At 31.1% G+C, this 20,923-nt stretch overlaps 1 protein-coding gene across 2 annotated transcripts in view; it reads right to left on the reverse strand.

Annotated features, from left to right (window-relative positions):
* Positions 1-20,778, reverse strand: part of LOC144845947 (serine/threonine-protein kinase PLK2-like) — a 33,182-nt gene extending 12,404 nt beyond the window's left edge. For both annotated transcript variants that reach the window (XM_078703472.1, XM_078703471.1), the window contains exons 1-3: positions 20,542-20,778; positions 17,065-17,223; positions 6,968-7,075 (exon numbers count right to left, since the gene is read on the reverse strand). In XM_078703472.1, the coding sequence (XP_078559598.1) occupies positions 6,968-7,075; positions 17,065-17,160 (204 nt within the window). In that variant the 5' untranslated portion in view covers positions 17,161-17,223; positions 20,542-20,778. The remainder of the gene's footprint in view (positions 1-6,967; positions 7,076-17,064; positions 17,224-20,541) is intronic.
* Between the last annotated feature and the right edge of the window lie 145 nt (positions 20,779-20,923).

Genomic DNA, 20,923 nt, shown 5'->3' on the forward strand with positions numbered 1-20,923 from the left:
AATCAATAAACGTATTTCAATAGTTGAACTACAAGCGTAAATAATGATAAAAACTGTGATCTAAATTCCACAGATTTTTTGTTTCAAGAAATATCATTATTTTATGTATAAACTTTTTTACTTTAATTTTTTTTTAAATGATCGTAAAAAATCATTAAATTTCATATTTTCTAGATAAGGTTTCAAAGCGAATTTAAAATCCTTTCAAGATAAACTATTAAGCTATCTATTAAAATAAAAATCTAATTTTAAGCTTTCTTGGGATGCAACTCCCACTAATCAAACCAAACCTACTACATTTCTGTTCTGTTTCGATCGAAAAATCGCCATTTTGAAACTTTGTTTACGTTTTACGAAGCTGGTACGAATCGTCCCGGATCGAATCGTGTCTGTGTTCAATACGGTTTTCATGCAGGTGTATTACGTCATAGGCCTAAGATTTCAATTTGCTCCCCGATTATTGTTCTATTTGGTTTCTGAGCTAGGAAAGGCTACCTACTATAATTACTTACTTGATTTCTAGCCTAGCTAGGCCTAAAAATAGTATTTTCTAGGCCTAGCTAGGCTGAGTAATTCTGATATAATACTAATATTAGATAGGTAGGCCTACCCTAGAGAGTGTTAATAATATTAGCTGGGTATTCTATAGTCTAGGCTGGTGGTAGGTCTATCCCAGCTCTGCTCATATACCAAGCAAGAAGAAGCCTGAAGAAGCCTGAAGGAGAAACTAGGCCCAGAACAAATAAAAAACTGTTAAAAAAACAATAAATGGAAAAACAAAAAAAAATAACCCATTTTCAATTTATATATGGGGAATGTTTTATAAAATCGGGCATGTTTGTTTCAGAGACTCAAACGTGTATTTTTATATGGTCATGTTTTTAAAAAAGATAATTATGGGCCCAGCTGAAAGCAAGATATAAAAATATAAGTCCATCATTTACTTGAGTATTGTTACAGTGATTGGTTGGTACTCAGTATTTCAGTATCTGGCAGTAAATGTCACACTTGTATATAAATATTACTTTATTAGATACAACTTGCATTTCACACAAGCAACCAATTTTTTTTTTACGTATACAGAATGTGAAAAAGCAGTTTTTAATACAAATACTGTATCTTTCAAACAATACTGATATAAATAGTAAATACTACTACTGTATATAAAAACTTGCTTTTATTTAAATAGCACCTTGTTCATCAAACATAACAAACTAGCTAGGCCTATATCATATTAACTTACGTGCGTCTTACGGTTGTACTGATTTTATGATTGTTTTATATGTTTATATTGTATGTATCTGTGTGACTCTGGTTAATAAAGTAAATCAATCAATCAATTGCAACTTAATTTATATCTTATTATTGACTGATCTGAAACGCTTCTAAAACTTGAATGCGTATGAATGTATATGTTATATTATTATTAGCGAATAAAATGAAAAACTATCAGCTGCAGCAATGATATTGAAATCGAGAAAACCATTACAGCTTCCACCGTCCAACCTCATATTGAAGAACGAGACAGAAAATCGTCGAGTCTTGATACCAACAAAAAACCTAAAATGAAAATGAATAGCTGAAATGTAATGAATGAAACTATTTAAATAATTGTCACTATGATATGAACAAAACATTGCATCGTTATACAGTATAATTATTCAACAACCTGAAAACATTTTCAGATATAGGCCTACCATGAAAAAGCAGCAAATACAAAATTTCCTTATGTCTGTTTATTGTAATAATTATTAATATTATAAATAAATTGTACCCCTCAGTTGTCAATTAAATTTTACTATAAATAAATATTTAACTATAGAATAGGTAGGCCTATACCTGTATCAGGCTGCGATTTGCTTAATTATCTTTTTAAAACTTCCCAATGCATCTTCAATATAGAGTAGGATTGTAACGATACTTTAATAATACTAAATTGTAACTAAAGTATTTAAATTATTAACAGAACATGTTACTAGGCCTAGGCCGGTATAATACGACAACGATCCACCAGGTCGTGCATATACTCACCTACAACAACCACAATCAACACACCATGCACCACACACGACGGAACTAGTGCCGCGAGACGTAACAATATATGACATGAGGACCTTTTTTAAAATGTTCGCTATAGGAAGCTTAAATAGGGTTTCAAGCCAATTTTAACGTAAAACAGACTATTGATACTTACTCTATCCATATACGTCGGTTTTTTGGTAATTCACTGTATGGGATGCAAATCCCACTAATGGAAAATTTGTAAACAAACACCTGTTAGAAAACTTCAGTTTTGACGGACGCACACGAACTTTGGAAAGAAATTGTCGCTGACAACAAATCCAACAAATTATTCAGAAAATTAGGTGACCTGCGACATCTTAAACATATAAGGAACTGATCTTACCATATATGGTTAATTTTTCGCCTACTAATGTTTATTAAACAGCTATTAAATGACGTATACTTTATGCTAATGTTTTCGCGCGAAACGTTGATGCTTCTGTGCCGAGAGAGGGCTTCTAAAATTTATGACGTCATGCGAAGTCGAAAATTCAGCGATAACGGTCATATTTCCCAACGCGGCTCTCCGACTGAAAAAATAAATGAAACATCACAATTACTCACAGTACAACTAGTTTCTATTGAAAAACTCCAAAGAACAGTATTCCTTGAAATTATTTCGGTAGTTTGTTTACAAACAAAGACCGGTTTTATGATTAGTTCTTTTTTTGTGGTTTTTCCGATGACCCACTTATACAGTTAATAGAAAAGAAAATACATTTTTGTCAAGAAATTGTTATTTACCCATTCTTTTTTTTTTAAACGTGCTGGTTGAGTCCAAAAATATGTGATAAATTAAAATAACTAGAAAAAATGAATAAACCCTTAAGTTCTTGTGATGATTGACTTTATTATTGTTAATAACTACAATGTTTATTATATTGAAATTCAAAGTAGCAAGTCTATAAACAAACACACTAAAAAAATGTAAATTATAAGTTGCCAAATATGTACAATATTTATAAAATCAATTATCCAATACAAACAAATATTAAAAATATCTTAAATATTTACAATAATAAAGTATTGAATTGCAATCCAAATTTGTCATAAATATTATGTAGGTGAATTACGAATTAATGTAAACAAAAGACAGTTTGCGTGACAATAATATCACAGTGAAATATGTTGTTAATACCTTGTGGTTGTTTTTTATCTCAAAGTATTAAATGAATCTTGGGCGGCAGAATGTAGTATCTTTGTGGAATTATTAATGAATTATGGTACTAGATTTAATTTTGACACAAATATGTACTCTGCAAAAATAAATCCTTGTTCATACAGGGTTGTGTGACTGTGTATTGCCGTCGATTTATAAGTTTGGTTCAAATGACAATGAGCAACAAAATCTGTGACCAATCGCAAGACTAATGAAAATTTGGATGACCTGTTGCTTGTATGTAACTATGCTAAGTAGTTATATTTTCTAGGTACATAAGAACTACAGAATTATATAGATTAAATAGTATATAAATTAGCATGGTGGTATGAACTCAAATAGTACTATACAGTAAAGGTGCTTTCACATCGCGCCTGGATTTGATCCAGTGCCCTGAGAAAACTATCATGGAAAATGGGTACTCAAGCATATGATTGTTGACATCAAATTCGTACGATTTGAATCTGTACCCGATTCGAACTCCAAATTCGTAGCGATTGATCAAGAAGCCATTTTTTTCTGAAATCATACAATTTCTTTTATCCAATCAGCAGTGAGCATGAATGACCTCGTTTGACAATGGAGAACCAAATTTGTGCTCGATGTAAAAGCACGCTCAAAGCTCACCATATTTTTCTCAGGGCGCCGGACCAATTCGGGGCGCGATGTAAACTAGCTTAGTATGATACTAATAGACCAACTATTCAATAGCCTAGGGAATCACATTGTGTAAGATCAGCATAATAGCTTATAGTAGCTTAGTGGTTGCTTAAACACCAGTTGACAATCTATTTAGAAGTGCATACAAAGTTTAGCTAACAACAAAAGAAGTAGATCTCCATTGAATCACTTTGTTGTTTACAACCTTTAATTGCAACCAAAGTGTAGGTGGAAGTGTCGCACTATCAAAGGTGGCTTCATTTTTCTCACGATAGCAAAATGTGTCAAAACTAAGTCATTGAATAGGGATATAAACAGGATTTGGTGGATCTTCTTTGCCCTCTGCCAAATAAACTAATGTGATCAATATTGACAGTTTTTCCATTTCAAAATATTGTTTATGTATGCATGATCCTATCAATTTTGTTAAGCTATGTCTACACTATCAAATTGGTTGTGCCCAAATATGGTAGTGATATACCCAAATATTTTATTTATTTATTTAATCTTTCTTTATTCTGAAATACACTTTCAATACAATGTACTGATTTCCAAAGTGGTTCAGTTCTTAACTACATAAATGGTAGTGATATGACATCACATTTTTGTTGCCAAACTAGTTTGATAGTGTAGACAGAGCTTAACAAAATTGATAGGATCATGCATACATAACAATATTTTGAAATGGAAAAAACTGTATAGACCGTTAGTTTTGTTTGTTTTACATTATTCATCCTCAATATTAAGGAAATTAGGCCCTCAATGGACGTTACTAAAAATGTTTATCACTTAGTCTAATTAATTTTATTTATACAGTATTACTGTATCTTTACAGTATTCTATAAAAAATTGACAGAAAACAGAAAACCTCAATCAAACACACTCACATGTACCTCTCCCAGGCAAGTTTGTTGACAGTATGCTGGTAATCATTTTGACTAGCTTGGGAATAATGCCAAAAGAAGCACATTCAAATGTTAACATAAACAGTGTAGTTAGTGTTTGTCAGAGACAACACAAATTAATACTGTACTGGTTGAAACATCCAACACTATTTGAAACACGCATCTGTACTGTACTGTGATGTACTATGTACAGTATGTAGTAAATATTGTGGAAACTCAAATTCTTAATTCTCTATTTGTGATCCTCACAATCAAGCAGAAGGTTCAGTGTTCGAATCTCGGTTGTAGCACTTTTCTCTCATCCTCATAGATTTTCTCATTGTTATTGTTTCAAAATAATTAATATTCAGTATATCACCGGGCGGTTTAGAATTTGTTCTGTACCCGTCAATTTATAGTAAATAACTTTTGAACAGTTCTGTTTTCATTGTTTTAGTTGATAGTGGAGAATGGTTAGGCATACACCACAAGATGACAGTTCTTTTCCTATTCCTCTACATTCCTCTACATCTACAGGTACTGTATATGTAAATTATGACAGGTACTGTATATGTAAATTATGTAGACAGATACTGTAGTAATACAACTTTATTATTCATTCAATGTTTTGAATTGTTCTAATACTTGAAGTTCAGTTAACAATTCTTAATACAAAAGGGAAAATTATAAATTATTTTTTGTTTGATAATTAGCTTTTTTCAGACACTATTCTCCTACAGTATATCAAGTGTTTGCAAGTGGACTGTTACAGCCTACATCACTTTCATGATGTCAGTTTTACTATCATTTTGTGATCATATAAAAAAAACATCCGCCTCTGGAAGCATATTTATTGCTTTTATAAGCAAATAAAAAAGTAATAAGAAATCTTATATTGGGGTACAATGAACTTAAAATTCGGTAAAGCGTAAGAATAGTGCTATCCATTACAAATAAATCACTAGGCCCATGCTGAGTTATTGTAGTAAACTTGAAGGTTTGTTTATCCTACTAATGAATGGTGCTTTAACGATCCACTAGATTGGGCTACAGATGAGTGACCAACTTGAATAAACCAATCACAAACTTACTCTCATGTTACAGCATCATTTCTATGATATTTCACCTGTAATTTATTAGTAATTCAAGTAAATTTTCTAAGGTCAAACACTTTTATATGTACCAGCTTTTTTGTATCTCATCTCCGAGATGTAATTATTGGTGCATAAATGTGTAATAACAATAGTATTGGACATGACATGGATTATCTGTTAAGCTCTGTCTACACTATCAAACTAGTTTGACAAAAAAAGTGTGATATGCCCACATATGGTAGTGATATGACAGCATCATGTCCATATATGGGCACATCACATTTGTTTGTCACATAAAGTTTGATAGTGTAGACAAAGCTTTACACATTTGTATCTAAATGAGTGAATTACTAATGTTTTGAGGAGAATAATTAAATCTTAATATCATGATAATTTGATTGCTAATTGTTTTGTTTGTACACATTTTCTGTTTATTTAATAGACACATACTGTAGCTCCATTTCTTGTAGTGTTCTGTGCTATATTAGTATTCAAATAAAAAAAATATTTAATTTATAAACGAATTTTGCTGTCAAAAATAAAAATTAAAAAAATTTCAAATTTTAATTTTTAAACAGATAATTAAATTAATTTCTTTTTGATTCAATTCAATGTGGTCCTTATTAAGTTATTGACCTTAAAAGTTTGAATTCAAATTTTAAATAGCAAACAAAGCCTTGTTTAAAAGACCCAATATTGAAACTTCAAATACAAATTAGTGTAAATTGGAGAATAACTTGTCTAATTAATGTGTGTGGTCTTAAATGTAGTTATTTTAATTAGAAAGCAGTGCTCACTAAAATTGTCTAATTAGGATAGCAACATTCAAAAACAATGAAATATTAGCTTGTTGAAAAGCAATTTAGTTTGTATCGATCATGCCTACTATCTAAATTATTTTTGAAATTCTTTTGTTAAGAGTATAATATCAATGAATATGTAATAAACAGAAAATTGAGATCGTAAAGGTTACTGGCCAGAAATATAGAAGACAAAGTACAGTAACATCAATCCAATTTAAGTATATTAAATCAGAAATGTGAACTTGTACTATATAATGCAATGAAGATAAGCAATTTGGGAGATGTACAATTGATTTTTCTCACCTTTTCCCATTGACTTGGTTTCGCAATCCTGGCTTTGGCAACTATTTTGCCTGCGTATAATTTGCCGGTACTCATCTCGCACAGCTCGTAACATCTTGCAAAACCACCCTGTTTAGATGATAGATAGATAATAATAATTAATTGAAAAAACACTTATTTTATATTTTAATATTTATACACATTTTTAATACTTTTAAGTGGTTTAATTATATTTTACTTAAATATTTCAATATAAAATTCACTATATCCATAAAATCTAAATGAAATATAAATTACTTTGTTTATCCTATACTTCTTTCCTTGTTTTTAAAATTTTTTTATTATAATTAATTCGCAAACATTTCATAAACAGCAATATAAAAATCTATATTGATATATTTCCTGGTTACTGGCTATATTGAGTATTAATTTTGTACGAGATAGTTACATAGTTGTAAGTAAATAATTTATACAATCTGGATAGATGAATATGGATATATCATTAAGTATGAAAACAATCTATACATAGTATACTGTTTAATGATTTATATTTTTAATGAATGACATTAATAATGCAATATGTTTCCAATATTTCTAAGAACTACAATATTTTAATGTCAAATAATCAATATCCACACATTTTTATATTTATATTTTCAAACGATTATTGTAAATGAGTGCCCAAGTTCAACTAAATGATTCTCTCTTGAAACGTTTTCCGTCACTCAGACATTACGCTTTCCACGATTTGTTTCCATATTTGTCTGTTTTGGGCAGGATGGTTTGTTAGTGTGCTAAAGTCTACATTATTTTCCTTTTAAATCTTTTTATATTTGGTTTATCCAGTTTTCTTTTGGTCTTCCTTTTTACTTTCTTTTTAGTTTCCTTCATTTCTTGTTTAATTGGCGCATCATCCGGTATCTAATTATGTGTCCATACTATTTTAATCTTCTTACTTTAATTCTTTTACTCCATTCTTCTTGTTTTGTTATTTTGTATATTTTAGCATTACTCACTCTATCTAACTTATTATTCATTATCTTTCGCAACATCTACAGTATGCTGTCCTTCCTAAATGGTTGCCATTTTTATTGTATACTATTTTTGATGTTTCATTGAAATAAAGATATGTCATATACATTTGACAGTTGTTTTTAGAATCATAAAAGAATACTAATGTCAAATGATGAATGCACTATAATAATAAATAATTGTTTTCTTTTCTTCTAGCTATAAAATGTAATATCTATATCTTAACACCTAATATAATTACAATTTGAATAGCAAAGTCAACAACGCATTACTGCCTTATCTCATACAATGGTAGATGCATGCCGATCTAATATCAATGATATTGATTGAGTTGGTAGTCTCCAATGATCTACCTCTTCAAGGCAATAATAACATATCTTAAAGAATTTATAGTGGAAAATATATTAGTAAATACAGCATTGTGTTATCACTCCTACTATAAGATAAAAATCCATCTTAGTTACTGTATAATGATGCCTGAGAATCAGTCGAATGCAATTACCCAGCGTTGGAGGCTAAAACAGAGGCCTTTCCCCCTGTGCTAACTCCACTGGCATACACATTACTATAGTAATTGAAATGGCAAAACTATTTATTTGTAATGTATTTTTTTTAATGTGTACTGTACATCGACCACATTTCTGTTAAGTTAAGACTCACAAAAACAGGTCAAACATTGTATCAAGGCCTAAATACTTTAAAATTAACTGCTGAATTTAATCTAATGGCCTACTATCTTTTGCATTGTAATTTAAAACATTTTTATTTGGACACCTATGACACCACTAGAGTAATATGGTATTGTATTATACTATGTGCATGGAACAACAGGAAGAGACAACATAGTGAATTAAATTATTTACCATAGGGTCACCAGTGGCATTGCAGAGACCAAAGGCTCCTGGTTTAGGAAGCCTAATGTGGCCTTCCAATGCAGGAGGCTTCTGGTGTTTTTACTAGCTTTTTTCAACATGTTTAATGCATGTTTTCTTCCTCTGGGAAGTAAGTTCTGGGGTCCCTGGGTTCAGCCAGTGAGCGTTCATTGCCACCGAGGGTCACTCTTGTGTAAACATTTGATTATCATTCATGTTTTGATCAAATAAGTTAGGCATAATTAAACTGATAATTACATTACTATATGGGTCACACTGTTATCATTGTATGGTTAGGACTTGAGAACTATTGATAATGACATTACAAAGTTCTTTTTTTAATGATTTGTAACTATCCAACTTACTGTAGTACAGTATATTTTAAAGAACTGTTCATATTATTTTTTATCACAAATTCATTTTATTTTTGTATTTTATCAGTAGAGTTAACCTTGGAGCTATTATTAGCAAAGTATAAAAATAAATAAATCTATAAAATATGTATTGCTATTAATAATTTGAAAAAAAAAAAAATTTTCTAGGTAAACTAGCTAGGAGGGAACTTTATAAAGTAAAAATAATTTACAGCTTTGACCTTCTTTTCTATAACCAGTCAAAATTTATATTTCAATCTACAAATTTAGAATTAAATTTAAAATTGTTGTAATACTAGACCTGGAAATACATTAATAAATATGTACCTAGAGGTTCAAATGGTTATATGTTGACCTTTAAAATAATAAATAAAATACTCTCCCAGAGAGAAAAAGTGTTTCTATCCAGGAATCTGTTTGGTTGCACTACTTGCCAATAGCATATTCTACTACTACTTGTTATTAATATGAAAACGATGTTGTATTTGAATCAAATTTAGGTATGCACTTGTAATATATAGCACATCCCATTGGAGTGGTTGCCTATATTAATTAGCATAGTCTCTGAATATAAGACAATATCTTTTGCAATAACAAACCACATGGGGCTTAAGTTTGTCTATAAAAATAAAGGTTAATGTGAAATAGGGAAGACTGGGAGATTTGTAAAGCTTTTGTGATTTACATTCTGCTTAATAATTCAAGGAGATGTCTAAATAAATGCTTGTTCTGATACTAATTATAAAGAATGATTGGTGGTATTTTTTTGTCAGAATACTTTAGTGTTTGTAGAAAAAAACAATAATGTTAGTCATGTGCAAGTCTCATCAATTACGATTAAGAAAAGATATTGCTTACACAGTACAAGGATTCAAGTGGAGTGGCTGCAAGGTTAAGACAGGGGCATGTCTGCAATGGAACAAGTCTTCTCAAATAAAGCTGGAGGTCCAGTATATATTTATGCCATTGCATCTTTCAGAAGTAGTAAAGGGTTATCCCACTCACTCTGCACCTCGGTCCATTTCAGCCCCCGTCGCTTTTCACCTCAGTTGAGGAAATCCGGAGTAGGCCCTCAACGGACTCTACAGCAGCCACAGTGCAGCGCTTACCATGTCCCAAAGGTTTTGTACCGCAAGAAATTCATTACAAGTGTAGACATGTAAATATCTTCCTAACACAGCAATATACATACTTGTGTTGCATAATATTATGATAAATTTATTTGCTATCATTCACCAGCAATAACATCATATGTGCATACATTTCCATCATATCAATAATCTTTAAAAAAAATTAATACCTTATGCAAACAGACTAATGGAGAATTGGATGAAAGTGACTTCACATTTAAGCTAATTATGTGCAGTGACTTTGAGAGAAATGCTGCAGCAGCAGTATAGTAGGTTAAAGTATACACCTGGTAAAATACTACATGACTCATGCCGTATGATAATCACCGGTGAGCCTATGACCGTGAGCCGGTAATCGAACGATTCTAATGCATCGCACGCGCTATCAAAATCATATGTAAATACAGGTCGTAGGGGATCTCTCTTAGAATTTGTTATAATGCTTTAAGACTGCAATGACATTCATTGATATGATAATTTGAAGCAAATTAAATAGCAAATTTTTATAACTATATATATTATAAGATTCCATTTAAAAACACTTTGCTTAAAAATTGTTCATCTAATTTTCCTGCAATTTCATTTCAATTATTAAGTTTGATAATAATAATAAATAGATGTCACAGAAATGCAATGAAACGACAACTTAAATTTTTTTATGAGTTAAATATTATATTATATACTGTATTATTTCATAGCTATTGATGCTAATTCTCAATGCAATTAATAATAATAATAACGTTACTAATAATAGTACAATTTACAATTAAAAAGTAATAAAAAACCTAAAAATGAGATTGAAATAGATTAAACTTACAATTTTCTTCAGAGATTAATTCATTTTAAAGTAACATTTTACATAAAACAATCTTATCAAATATGTTATAAGATTTTTTTATATTTTGCTATTTATTGTTTTTTTTTTTTCTGATATTGTAATCAGATTTTATTATATTTTATACCAATATTTTGACCAATTGTTTTTAATGTTTATATTTCATTCATTTAGTCCTAATTTCGTAATCAAATGTATATATACAGATACAAATCTCTTTAACTAATATACATAATAAAACAATACAATAAGAATACAAAAGCCCATTATACAAATTGTTATATTATAAATGTTTGTTTGGTGGAATAGGACACCTAGAGTACTAGATAATTTTATGAATCCTGTCAGTCTGCCTGGTTGTGTTTGTTGTATTTTTCTTGTTTTTTGTCCTTGTTGTCCATTATTGTATTAATTGTATTATTTTTATGTATCGTTTTGAGACAAAACAAATAAAATGAAAATGAAACCATGAATATCATCATCTTCATAAACATCAATATTATCTCATCACATTAACGCAAACAACTTTTTTTCATAAAACGTTCCAATGTCAACAACCTTACGCCAACACCGGGAATTAATTATTGTAAATCCTCAACTTAATCCCATTGTGTAAACTTAATTAGCAAACAGCTTAGTACACAATTAATTTTTAAGTTTTTAAACTTGTAGGAAAGTTCAACACTCCCATGCACTGACTCCAACCAGTGCTTCATTACACCTATTGTTATGTAACAAAGTATGACAGTTGATTTTAAACAATACTGAATAAAAATGGTAGGTTTTAAGCTTTTGCACTACCAGGAACCAAAGTATTAAGTTTCTTACTTACTGTATCTGGTGCATTGTCATTGTTCACAAGAACAGTGATTTAAAAACCCTGGGATTACTAATATCATTGAAAATATTAACTAATTGGGTATGGGTATAGCAAGGATTTTGTTTTATTAGCACATGCGTTAACAAGTTCAACAGTATTAAATTACTAATACATACTACAGTACATGTTACTGCAGTAACTATTTTACCCTTTCCCCTTTTAATTACAGGGGAAACAGTGTTTAGCAATTTTTTTTTTGGTGACCATATACATTTATTGAAGTGACTACCTCATAAACTTTTATAAATGTTTTTATATTGTGTTTTAAATTGTATTGTATGTATGTTTCTAAGCTCAGGAAAACAAATATCATGAATGTTATTATGTGAAAATAAATTGAATCTTAAATCTTGAAACTTTGAAACAAACTCATATGCTATTTTATTAAACAAACGTGGTTACTGCAGTAACTGAATAAGAATAATGTTTACATGGTCTATGCTTTCTAAACTAAGTTTGATGAGAGGTATCCCCAGTAGTTTGAACCTAAGACGATGACACTAATAATAAGTACCAAGCTACTGTGCCACTAATACTAATAAAAGTATTTCTTAATATGTTAAAATCAATATATCCTTGACATATTTCATCGCATGTAAAAAATCCCTGTCCTACAGTAGATTTCACTGTAGATGGGAGACAGAATGGCAACAGAGAAATGAGAAATTTCATAATCATCTTATGGTGTATGTATGGCGCTCAGTCGGTGCGCTACAAATCACATTTCTATTAGGGATAATTAAGTAAATCAGAGTGGATGACTGCATCATTAATCATATCAACTGGATTTGTACCTTTTTGAAGCATATTTCTTGAACATTGAAATAATATTAAGGAACATTTACTGTTTATAATTATCACATGAAATTTTTGTACGCTGTAGATCTAACAATTTTTGGGAAACTCTTTATTTTAGGAATGTGATTTAATCTTATTTTTCTAACCTAAATTTATACTTCTATTTTGGAGAGGGTATGATATTAAATTTTTTAAATGCATTTTTAAATCTTTTATTTTTTTTTAATATGCCTATGCTTCTATAATAATAATTAGAATAATATTTGTAAAAATTGTATAGTTTAGACAATTAATAAGTGGAAGACCATAATGCAATGATTTATCACAAAGAGATACTGGCAAGAAACGGAAACAGTAATCATATTGACAAAAATAAATTTTCTGTAGCATAAAATATGCAAATACCAGTACAAGATTATGCAAATTATGCAAATAAGCAGAAGAAAAAGGAAGTTACAATGACCCTCTTTACAATAAACTTAACTCCCACTACATAGCCTGCAGTGGTCGCTTTCGGACACTGACCTCTCGCACCAACTGGTACCTTCTCTCCTTCCTTCCACAAGTCATTCAACTTTTTAACAAAATTTTTTAATGTAATGACGATTTGCAATAAGTTTATTTTTAAATTTTTACTAATGTTTTGTGGTGTTCTCTTCTTGTTTTGTAAATTGTTTACCTTTTATACTGTTATACATTTTTATATATTTGTAAAACAAGCAATGAATTTCCGAAAGGATTAATAAAGATAATTTGAATTTGGATTTGTTTCTAACAATATCTGTTATCTGTATAGTAGTACTGTAAGGCTAATTCAGACAGCATCGTACGAGGCCCGACGAAACGTCCTGACTCGTCGGTGCTGTTCGAGTTGAACCACCCGAGAAGAGTCGCCTTGAGATAGCGTCGGGCGTATGTTTTTGGTCGTCGGGAGATGTTTTATAGTATGACGTTGTCTGAGTTGGCCTTTAGATTATCAAGTGCACTCACTATAGAAGTATTTTACTTTAGAATAAAAAAAAAGCATCTATATAATATTAATATACTTTCAAAACCAAATTTGCTTATGAGACAATAGAATAGAAGATAATATGTTATTATACATCCTGACAAACCCTTCCTGAACAAATGTTGTTTTAGTTGTATCAGCATGATCATGTGTGACTTGTTGATTTAACATTTCCTCAACACCCTAAAGTGTACATGTCAATCTGTATAAATAGAAACTATATTTCTGTTGGTATAGTTACTACTACCGCGCTTCATCGGGTATAGTCCCACCTCCGGCTTATGTTCACTTTCTCATACAAGCATTTCCCCGGGCAAAGTCCCATGTCTATCATGAGGTATTAAAGACCAATTACTGTAGATGGCACAGTAAAGATTGTTTCTTTTCATTTAATTTAAATGCTTGAATTATAAAGTTGAATTTCTACAGCAGAATATATATTCCTGGGTATAGTCCCAACTCCCAAATTAGACAAATTTCATGCACAAAGATTATATTATACACAGGAACTACAGTAGGCCTATGGTATTCCAAAACAAGAATAAGTCTGCAAATAATTTCTTTGAAATATAGGCCCGTCTTTATACAGTAAGTAAGCATTACCACCCAGGGCAGAGAAGCTTAGGACAGATTAATAAAGGGTCTTGAGAATTGTTTTATAATATTCCCTCTACAAAACAAAACCAAGTTCAACAACAATCTCCCTTTTTTTTGATGTTTTTTCATTTATACCCCAGGCAACCCCAGCAAGCCATACCACCCAGGGCAGTAGCGTAATACCACTCAGGGCAGTGGCATAATACCACCTAGGGCAGTGGCTTTACTGGTGAGAGTGGATTAGAGAGGTTATCTTATTCTTGTGGGTTTTTATTACCAATAGAGAAGTAATTATTACTGGACATGAAGTAAAGAAAATAGTACTGTGATTTCTGGTCAATGAATTTTGAATAAGACATATTTGGACTTCCTGGATTAAGCTGTACAATGGTAACGGATGGCCTGGAGTAAACTGAACACAATAAGTGCAAAACAAGGTTATATAAAGGTCAAATATTACAGTATGGACACACCGCAGAGATTGGATAACAATTAATTGTAATATTACACTTGTATTCTATTCACTACAATAATTAATATTTATTTCTTTTTTCTTTTAAAAACAAATTACTGTAGCTTCCTACAATGTAGGCAAACAATAATTGAAGCTTGGCAGTAAACATGCTTTAGTACGGACACACAGCCCAACAGTAGGTCAGATTTTTCACTTTTAAAATTGTGGATTACAATGATTTGTTTTGGGTAGAATAAGAACCAAGATCAGAAAACAAGCCTAGAATCATTTTCAGATTTATTTTTATCTATTTTAATAATTAAATATGGGTTGAAATGTTTGATGAAGAACTCCATTGAGGATTAGCAGTACTACAACAGTAGTGTTAAACACATCTTGCTTCTTATTCGTTTTACAGGAAAGTATCTCCCTGAATAAGGCTTAAATACTACAGTATACAGTCTTCAAAGTTTTGTTCTGCAAAACTATTGTAATAATCATTTCATTTCATTTCATTTATTTATTTGACCAACAAAACATAATATACAATGTACAAAGATGAATTGGTCATGGACTGCTAAAGTAATACGATTACTGTAACTACAAGAGTCAGCAGTCCCATAATCAGTGGCATAACGGCTATGAGCGCTCACTGGCTAAACCAGAGCCCCTGAGCAAGGCCGAGAAGAAAAAAAAGATATTGAAATATGTCGAAAAAGGCTAAAAACGACAGAGGCCTCCAGCGTTGGGCCACTTAGTGTTCCTAAACCAGGGACCACTGATTATACTGTAGGATGATTGGTTAAAATTGTTTCCAATTCAATACTACAGTTACAGTATGTGTGCTGTAGTGTTATCCATTGAAATCACCTTCTCTAGACCTCACGACTTAAGAACATTCAACATTTCAATCAACCTGGTAGATTAAAGTCCCTGGATGGATAAACATTAATGTCCATGATGATCATGTTGAAATAATAATGTATAAAACTTTTTAAAAAAAGTGAATCTAATGTAATGATGACTGTTTAAAGAATCTATGAATGTACAACTACGGTATAACTATTCTACTAATTCTACTACGAATTCAAGACAAGTTTGTTATTATGAGGTACAATTAGTAAATTGAGGGCATAGTTCATGGACTATACCATTTGTGGAAAGGGGGATTCAATTAAAACTTCTACTTTTCGAGTTATATCTCGCTCTTCGAGGAAAAAGGGCTATTGTTGGTCTATCCAAGTAAGCTAGGCACGAAATAGAAAATTCATAAACAGGGAGTTTTTTTGTATGGATGAGTGCAATAGCAAAATTTGTAAAGACTCAACCGCTCTCTTTTTTCATCATATGACTGTTGACAATGATGATGTCATTGTTTATGCATGTAAGTAAGCTAATTACCCATCAGACACAAATATTATTTACCTGGTTCTGCCATAAAATTGTAATTTAATGAACTATCTTGCTAACTAATGGACCAATCATTCTTATTTGAGATTAAGATATTTAAGTTTGTTAATTAAAGAAAGTAAAAATGGAAGGTGTGTTACTATTTATAGAATTACTGGTGAGACAAATAAGATTTTGAAACACTAATTAACCTTCCTTTTGATTAAATAATTACATTTCTAGGTTTTTCTATCTGTTAAGCACTTGTTTATTTATTTTGAATGTTATAGTTAGTGTATTGCTCCGAGAACTATTGATTTCTACAAAACTATTTTGATCATGTATTCTGTATTTTTATTCTGTATTTTGACAGAAAAAGAAAAAAAATAATGATAATTATTATTATAAAATGCTTTGGATTTCTTAACTAAGAATTTTGTATTTTTCAGAGATTATAGAATGTTCTAAGGGATCATGGATGTGAACAAAATGTTGAATGGACGACGATCAGGGGGTGTGTTGTGTGGATATCCAGTGGAGGGGCAGAAACATTTTTTGTGATGCATGAGATTCTCTGTACTGTATATATAATTTGTCCAGTATCATAGCTATTTCTGTAACACAGTGTCACATATGTATCACATTCCTGTATCATAAGCCATAAGCCTAACCTAACCTTAATTAACATAATACAGGCTCCACATGTGACACTATATGACAGAATTTGCATTTATCGAAATAAACCTACCTTTCCAAGAAGACGCCCTTTCTTGTATTTTTCTCCCGACTCGGGGTTGATCACAATATCACCAACGATTGGTTGCGGCTTCTTCTCCGACCCCATAACTTTATAAAATGATCTTGAAAAATGTATAATTTACAAAGAACTAATCATTGCACAGGTATTCTATAAGAAAAAAAACATACTGGTAATTAGGAACAATAAATATTGATTATATTTAATAAAAACTTAATTATCTTAAAAAAAATATAATTATTGACAATTAATTAAATAGAAAAAATATGAATATTACAAAAGACATTACAATATACAAAGAAACTACTGTAAAGCAGCACCTTAACCAAAAAATTAAATTATAGTTGTTTTGTATTCATGGTTCATAACCGCTAAGCTATCCGATGTCTACACTGTACAGTGAGTGAGACTATGTCTGGTTTCATTGAGTTCTTTATGTCTTACCAAAAATGGAACTCATTATAGAAAATAGAACTTGTGTAATGACCACATGCCAGGTATGAACTGGGAACACGTTTATTACAACAAGAATGATGCAAATAATAAGGTTCTTATAGAGATTTATATACAGTACCGTCAAAAAGACGTTCAAGCAATGAGAGTAAAACCCTGTCTACACTATCAAACTAGTAAAAAAAGTGTGATGTGCCCAAATATGGTAGTGATATACTTAAATATAATAGTGATATGACATCTTCATGTCCATATGGGCATATCACATTTTGTTGTCACATGAAGTTTGATAGTGTAGACAGGGCTTAAAGCACCTTGCCTAGAAATCTCTCGAACCTGACTTTTGCTAGTCCTATTCCTTAACATTAATGGTTAAATCGCTCGATCACATTTTGAGAACATTTCAGTAAACATAAACAAGTAAATCAGCACAGAAAAAAATCAAATAACGAGAAATATAATTTAAACAAAAAAATCAGTAAAAACGAAACATCATACAATTACAAATATACACAATTAAATATCAAGAAAAAAATGTTAATATGTTCAAAGCACTCTTCGCTCAATATATTTTGAGATTATCTTACAGCTCAATTTCTGGGCTGGTCTAGACAACACATCAGGGTGCATCAAATGGCCGACGTTATTAACCGCTAAATTACAGCTCATCATGATTGTTTTAGGCCAGCGGGCAATAAGCTAATGATAGCGTTATTATACCAATAAATTGTGAAATATTTCCAGGCTTCAGGGATCAATCTATGACGTTAGTAAAATAAGAATCCGGTTTTTATACCAAGAAGCCTTTAACACTAAATTAATAAAGCATTAATATGTTTATAATGCCTATTTATTTGCATTAACCATACTCAGTATCACAGTGACAAAATGGAACCCCAATGGAAACTAATTCTTCTGTGGAGGAGTAATGGGTCATCCTAAATCTACTGAATTTATTGTAGTTTTACTGTAATTATATTAATTTCATCATATGTTTGTAGATTATAATTATTATAAAAACAAACGTCTCAATTTTCTAGAAAACTACCTTATTATTCCTACAAATTCTAATTATTTGTGTCTTATTAATATTTTAATAATTTTGATGTTGAAAATGTGTGTAGTTGGTCGCTTTCTTGTAGATGCTTAAATTTGTTGGTTTATTTCTGTGCTCTGTTCTGGTTTGACCAACTAGCATAGGTGTTTAGCACCTGTTTGGTCTTTCCTTGCCATTTATTGTTTTGTCTTCTTTGTAAATAAATTAAATAAATAAAAGTAAAATAAATTTCCTTGGAATTCATAACTAACAATAGTTCCTAGTTTCAGTATTGATTTCACTTTTCTCAACTTGTGAATTTCCGAAATTAATTATTTCATTAGTTTTAATTAATCCATAAAACTGGACTCCAATGATTCCATATGAAATTTGAGACAAGTCCAGTTCATAGTACGTTGGATTAAATTAATGAATGATACATTTTAGTTTACAGTTAGCATCAAATATATATCAATCATTATCCGTCAATATAAATCATAGAATGTTCAGGTGTGACATTTAAATGAATACATATTCGTATTTATTCAGGCTTACTGCCACATCTTTCTCACTCTATACTGTATGTCATAATATGAAAATTGTGCAAGACTATCCTATATATTAATTTTAGAAAGAGGTATAATTCACATCAATTTCATGCTTGAGTGATTACCTAATAAAGGTGTTATACAGGTAAATCCTACAACAATCAAATTATCAAGGTTTTTATACCAATAGATTAAAAAAACAAATTTAAACACCTTTTTAAAATTATAAATTTTATATAATAGAAATCAAAATAACAACACTTTCTCTGAATTTCATAGATGATCAGTGAGTAACTGAGTCAGAATCTGATATGCAAATCTAATAACACAAACATCAAGGTCTATTATCATTACACTTTAAATAGGAGTCACAAAAGTACAACCTTAGACTATTTAATCTATTTTCTACTTTAATCTAAACTGTGTAGCAAAGTAGAAATGACAATGGACTGCTTTACTGTACATTACAAGCATATTATGTGTGGAAAGTGATTTTTCAAATATATTTCTTCTCCTAAATTGCAAAATCCTGCATTTGCAACTCAATAAAATTTGTCTTTTTTTCTTCCACAGGTATGGGGACTTGGATCATTTCAATATTTTGGATCTGCTATTGATGCCCCTCTGGGACCCTAAAGGGATGTAAAGCCATTTTTGGGGATTTAGAGGCTATGGTGCTGTGCAAATGATAGTTTTTTGGGTTCGCTTTTGTCTGTGTTTTTATTGATGTATAGTATAGTATTGAGGCTCACTAATTATAGTTCACACAGACACTATTGTGGATAATGAGGGACCGCTAGAATTGGCAGCACTGACATGACTCTTAAACTTGACCATGACAAGCGACAGTTTGAATAACTCATCGCTTGTGATTGTGTCAACTAACTTGCGTTGCGTACTTGTGTTGCATCTGTAGAGTGGAAACCAAGCATTAGAGAATAAAATGCACTAGGCCTATAATTGAAAAGTATAACATCCAAGTCCATAGCGCCATGAGAAAACATATTAGTGTGTTCAAATGAATTATTGCAAACGGAAGATCACACATCACATGCGCAGCCGGTTCTTGATGCTGTCAACTAGAGGATTTACAGAAGCTGATTTCTTAACGTAAGAATTATCGGCGCATATTTTTTTCACAAACTTTGATGACGTAAATTGTAAACCATTTGATTGGCCAGTTTTAACGATTATGTTTTCACATAAAAATCTACTAGAAAACAGGCTTTTAGTGTACAAGCAAGAAATTAAGAATCTTGATAACTTTAATCAAATAAATGTTTAGGCCTACATGAAAACCAGCGAACAAGCTATAACATGAGATTAATTACAGTACAGTGGCTGCAGCAAGAATGATAGGTAGGACCGACCGACCAAAACAACCTGCAAACAATCCAGGGTTAATAAAACATTCAAGCACGATAAACTCACCTCATCTGCCTTTCCAAATGCATTCATCCTCAAGCTGAAAAATGGACTTGTATGACTCTGGGGAGTTAGCTTTAAATAATCACAATCTACAGCAAACAAACTAGTATAGTCAGTCCGAATTTAGCCGTTCTACTGTTTTAGTAGAGATGTAGTTTCCGTATACTAGTGCCAGCCTGGAGCCGGGTAAATGCAATAGAGACTAAGTACAGTACTTTCTGCCTTGGAAGTGTGTGTGCGATTCGCTTCGCAGAGCTAGCTGCAGACTATCGATCCCAGAGTGAGGTCAAGGTTTATAAGCCCTAAGACAAGCCAAACGATTGGCTGATTTACTCAAAACTCTTAGCCAATCATGGGCCTTTTAAGTTTATTCATAGTAGTAGTA

The sequence above is a fragment of the Antedon bifida genome, chromosome 6 (assembly GCF_963402885.1).
Source record: "Antedon bifida chromosome 6, ecAntBifi1.1, whole genome shotgun sequence".
NCBI classification, from domain to species: Eukaryota; Metazoa; Echinodermata; class Crinoidea; order Comatulida; family Antedonidae; genus Antedon; species Antedon bifida.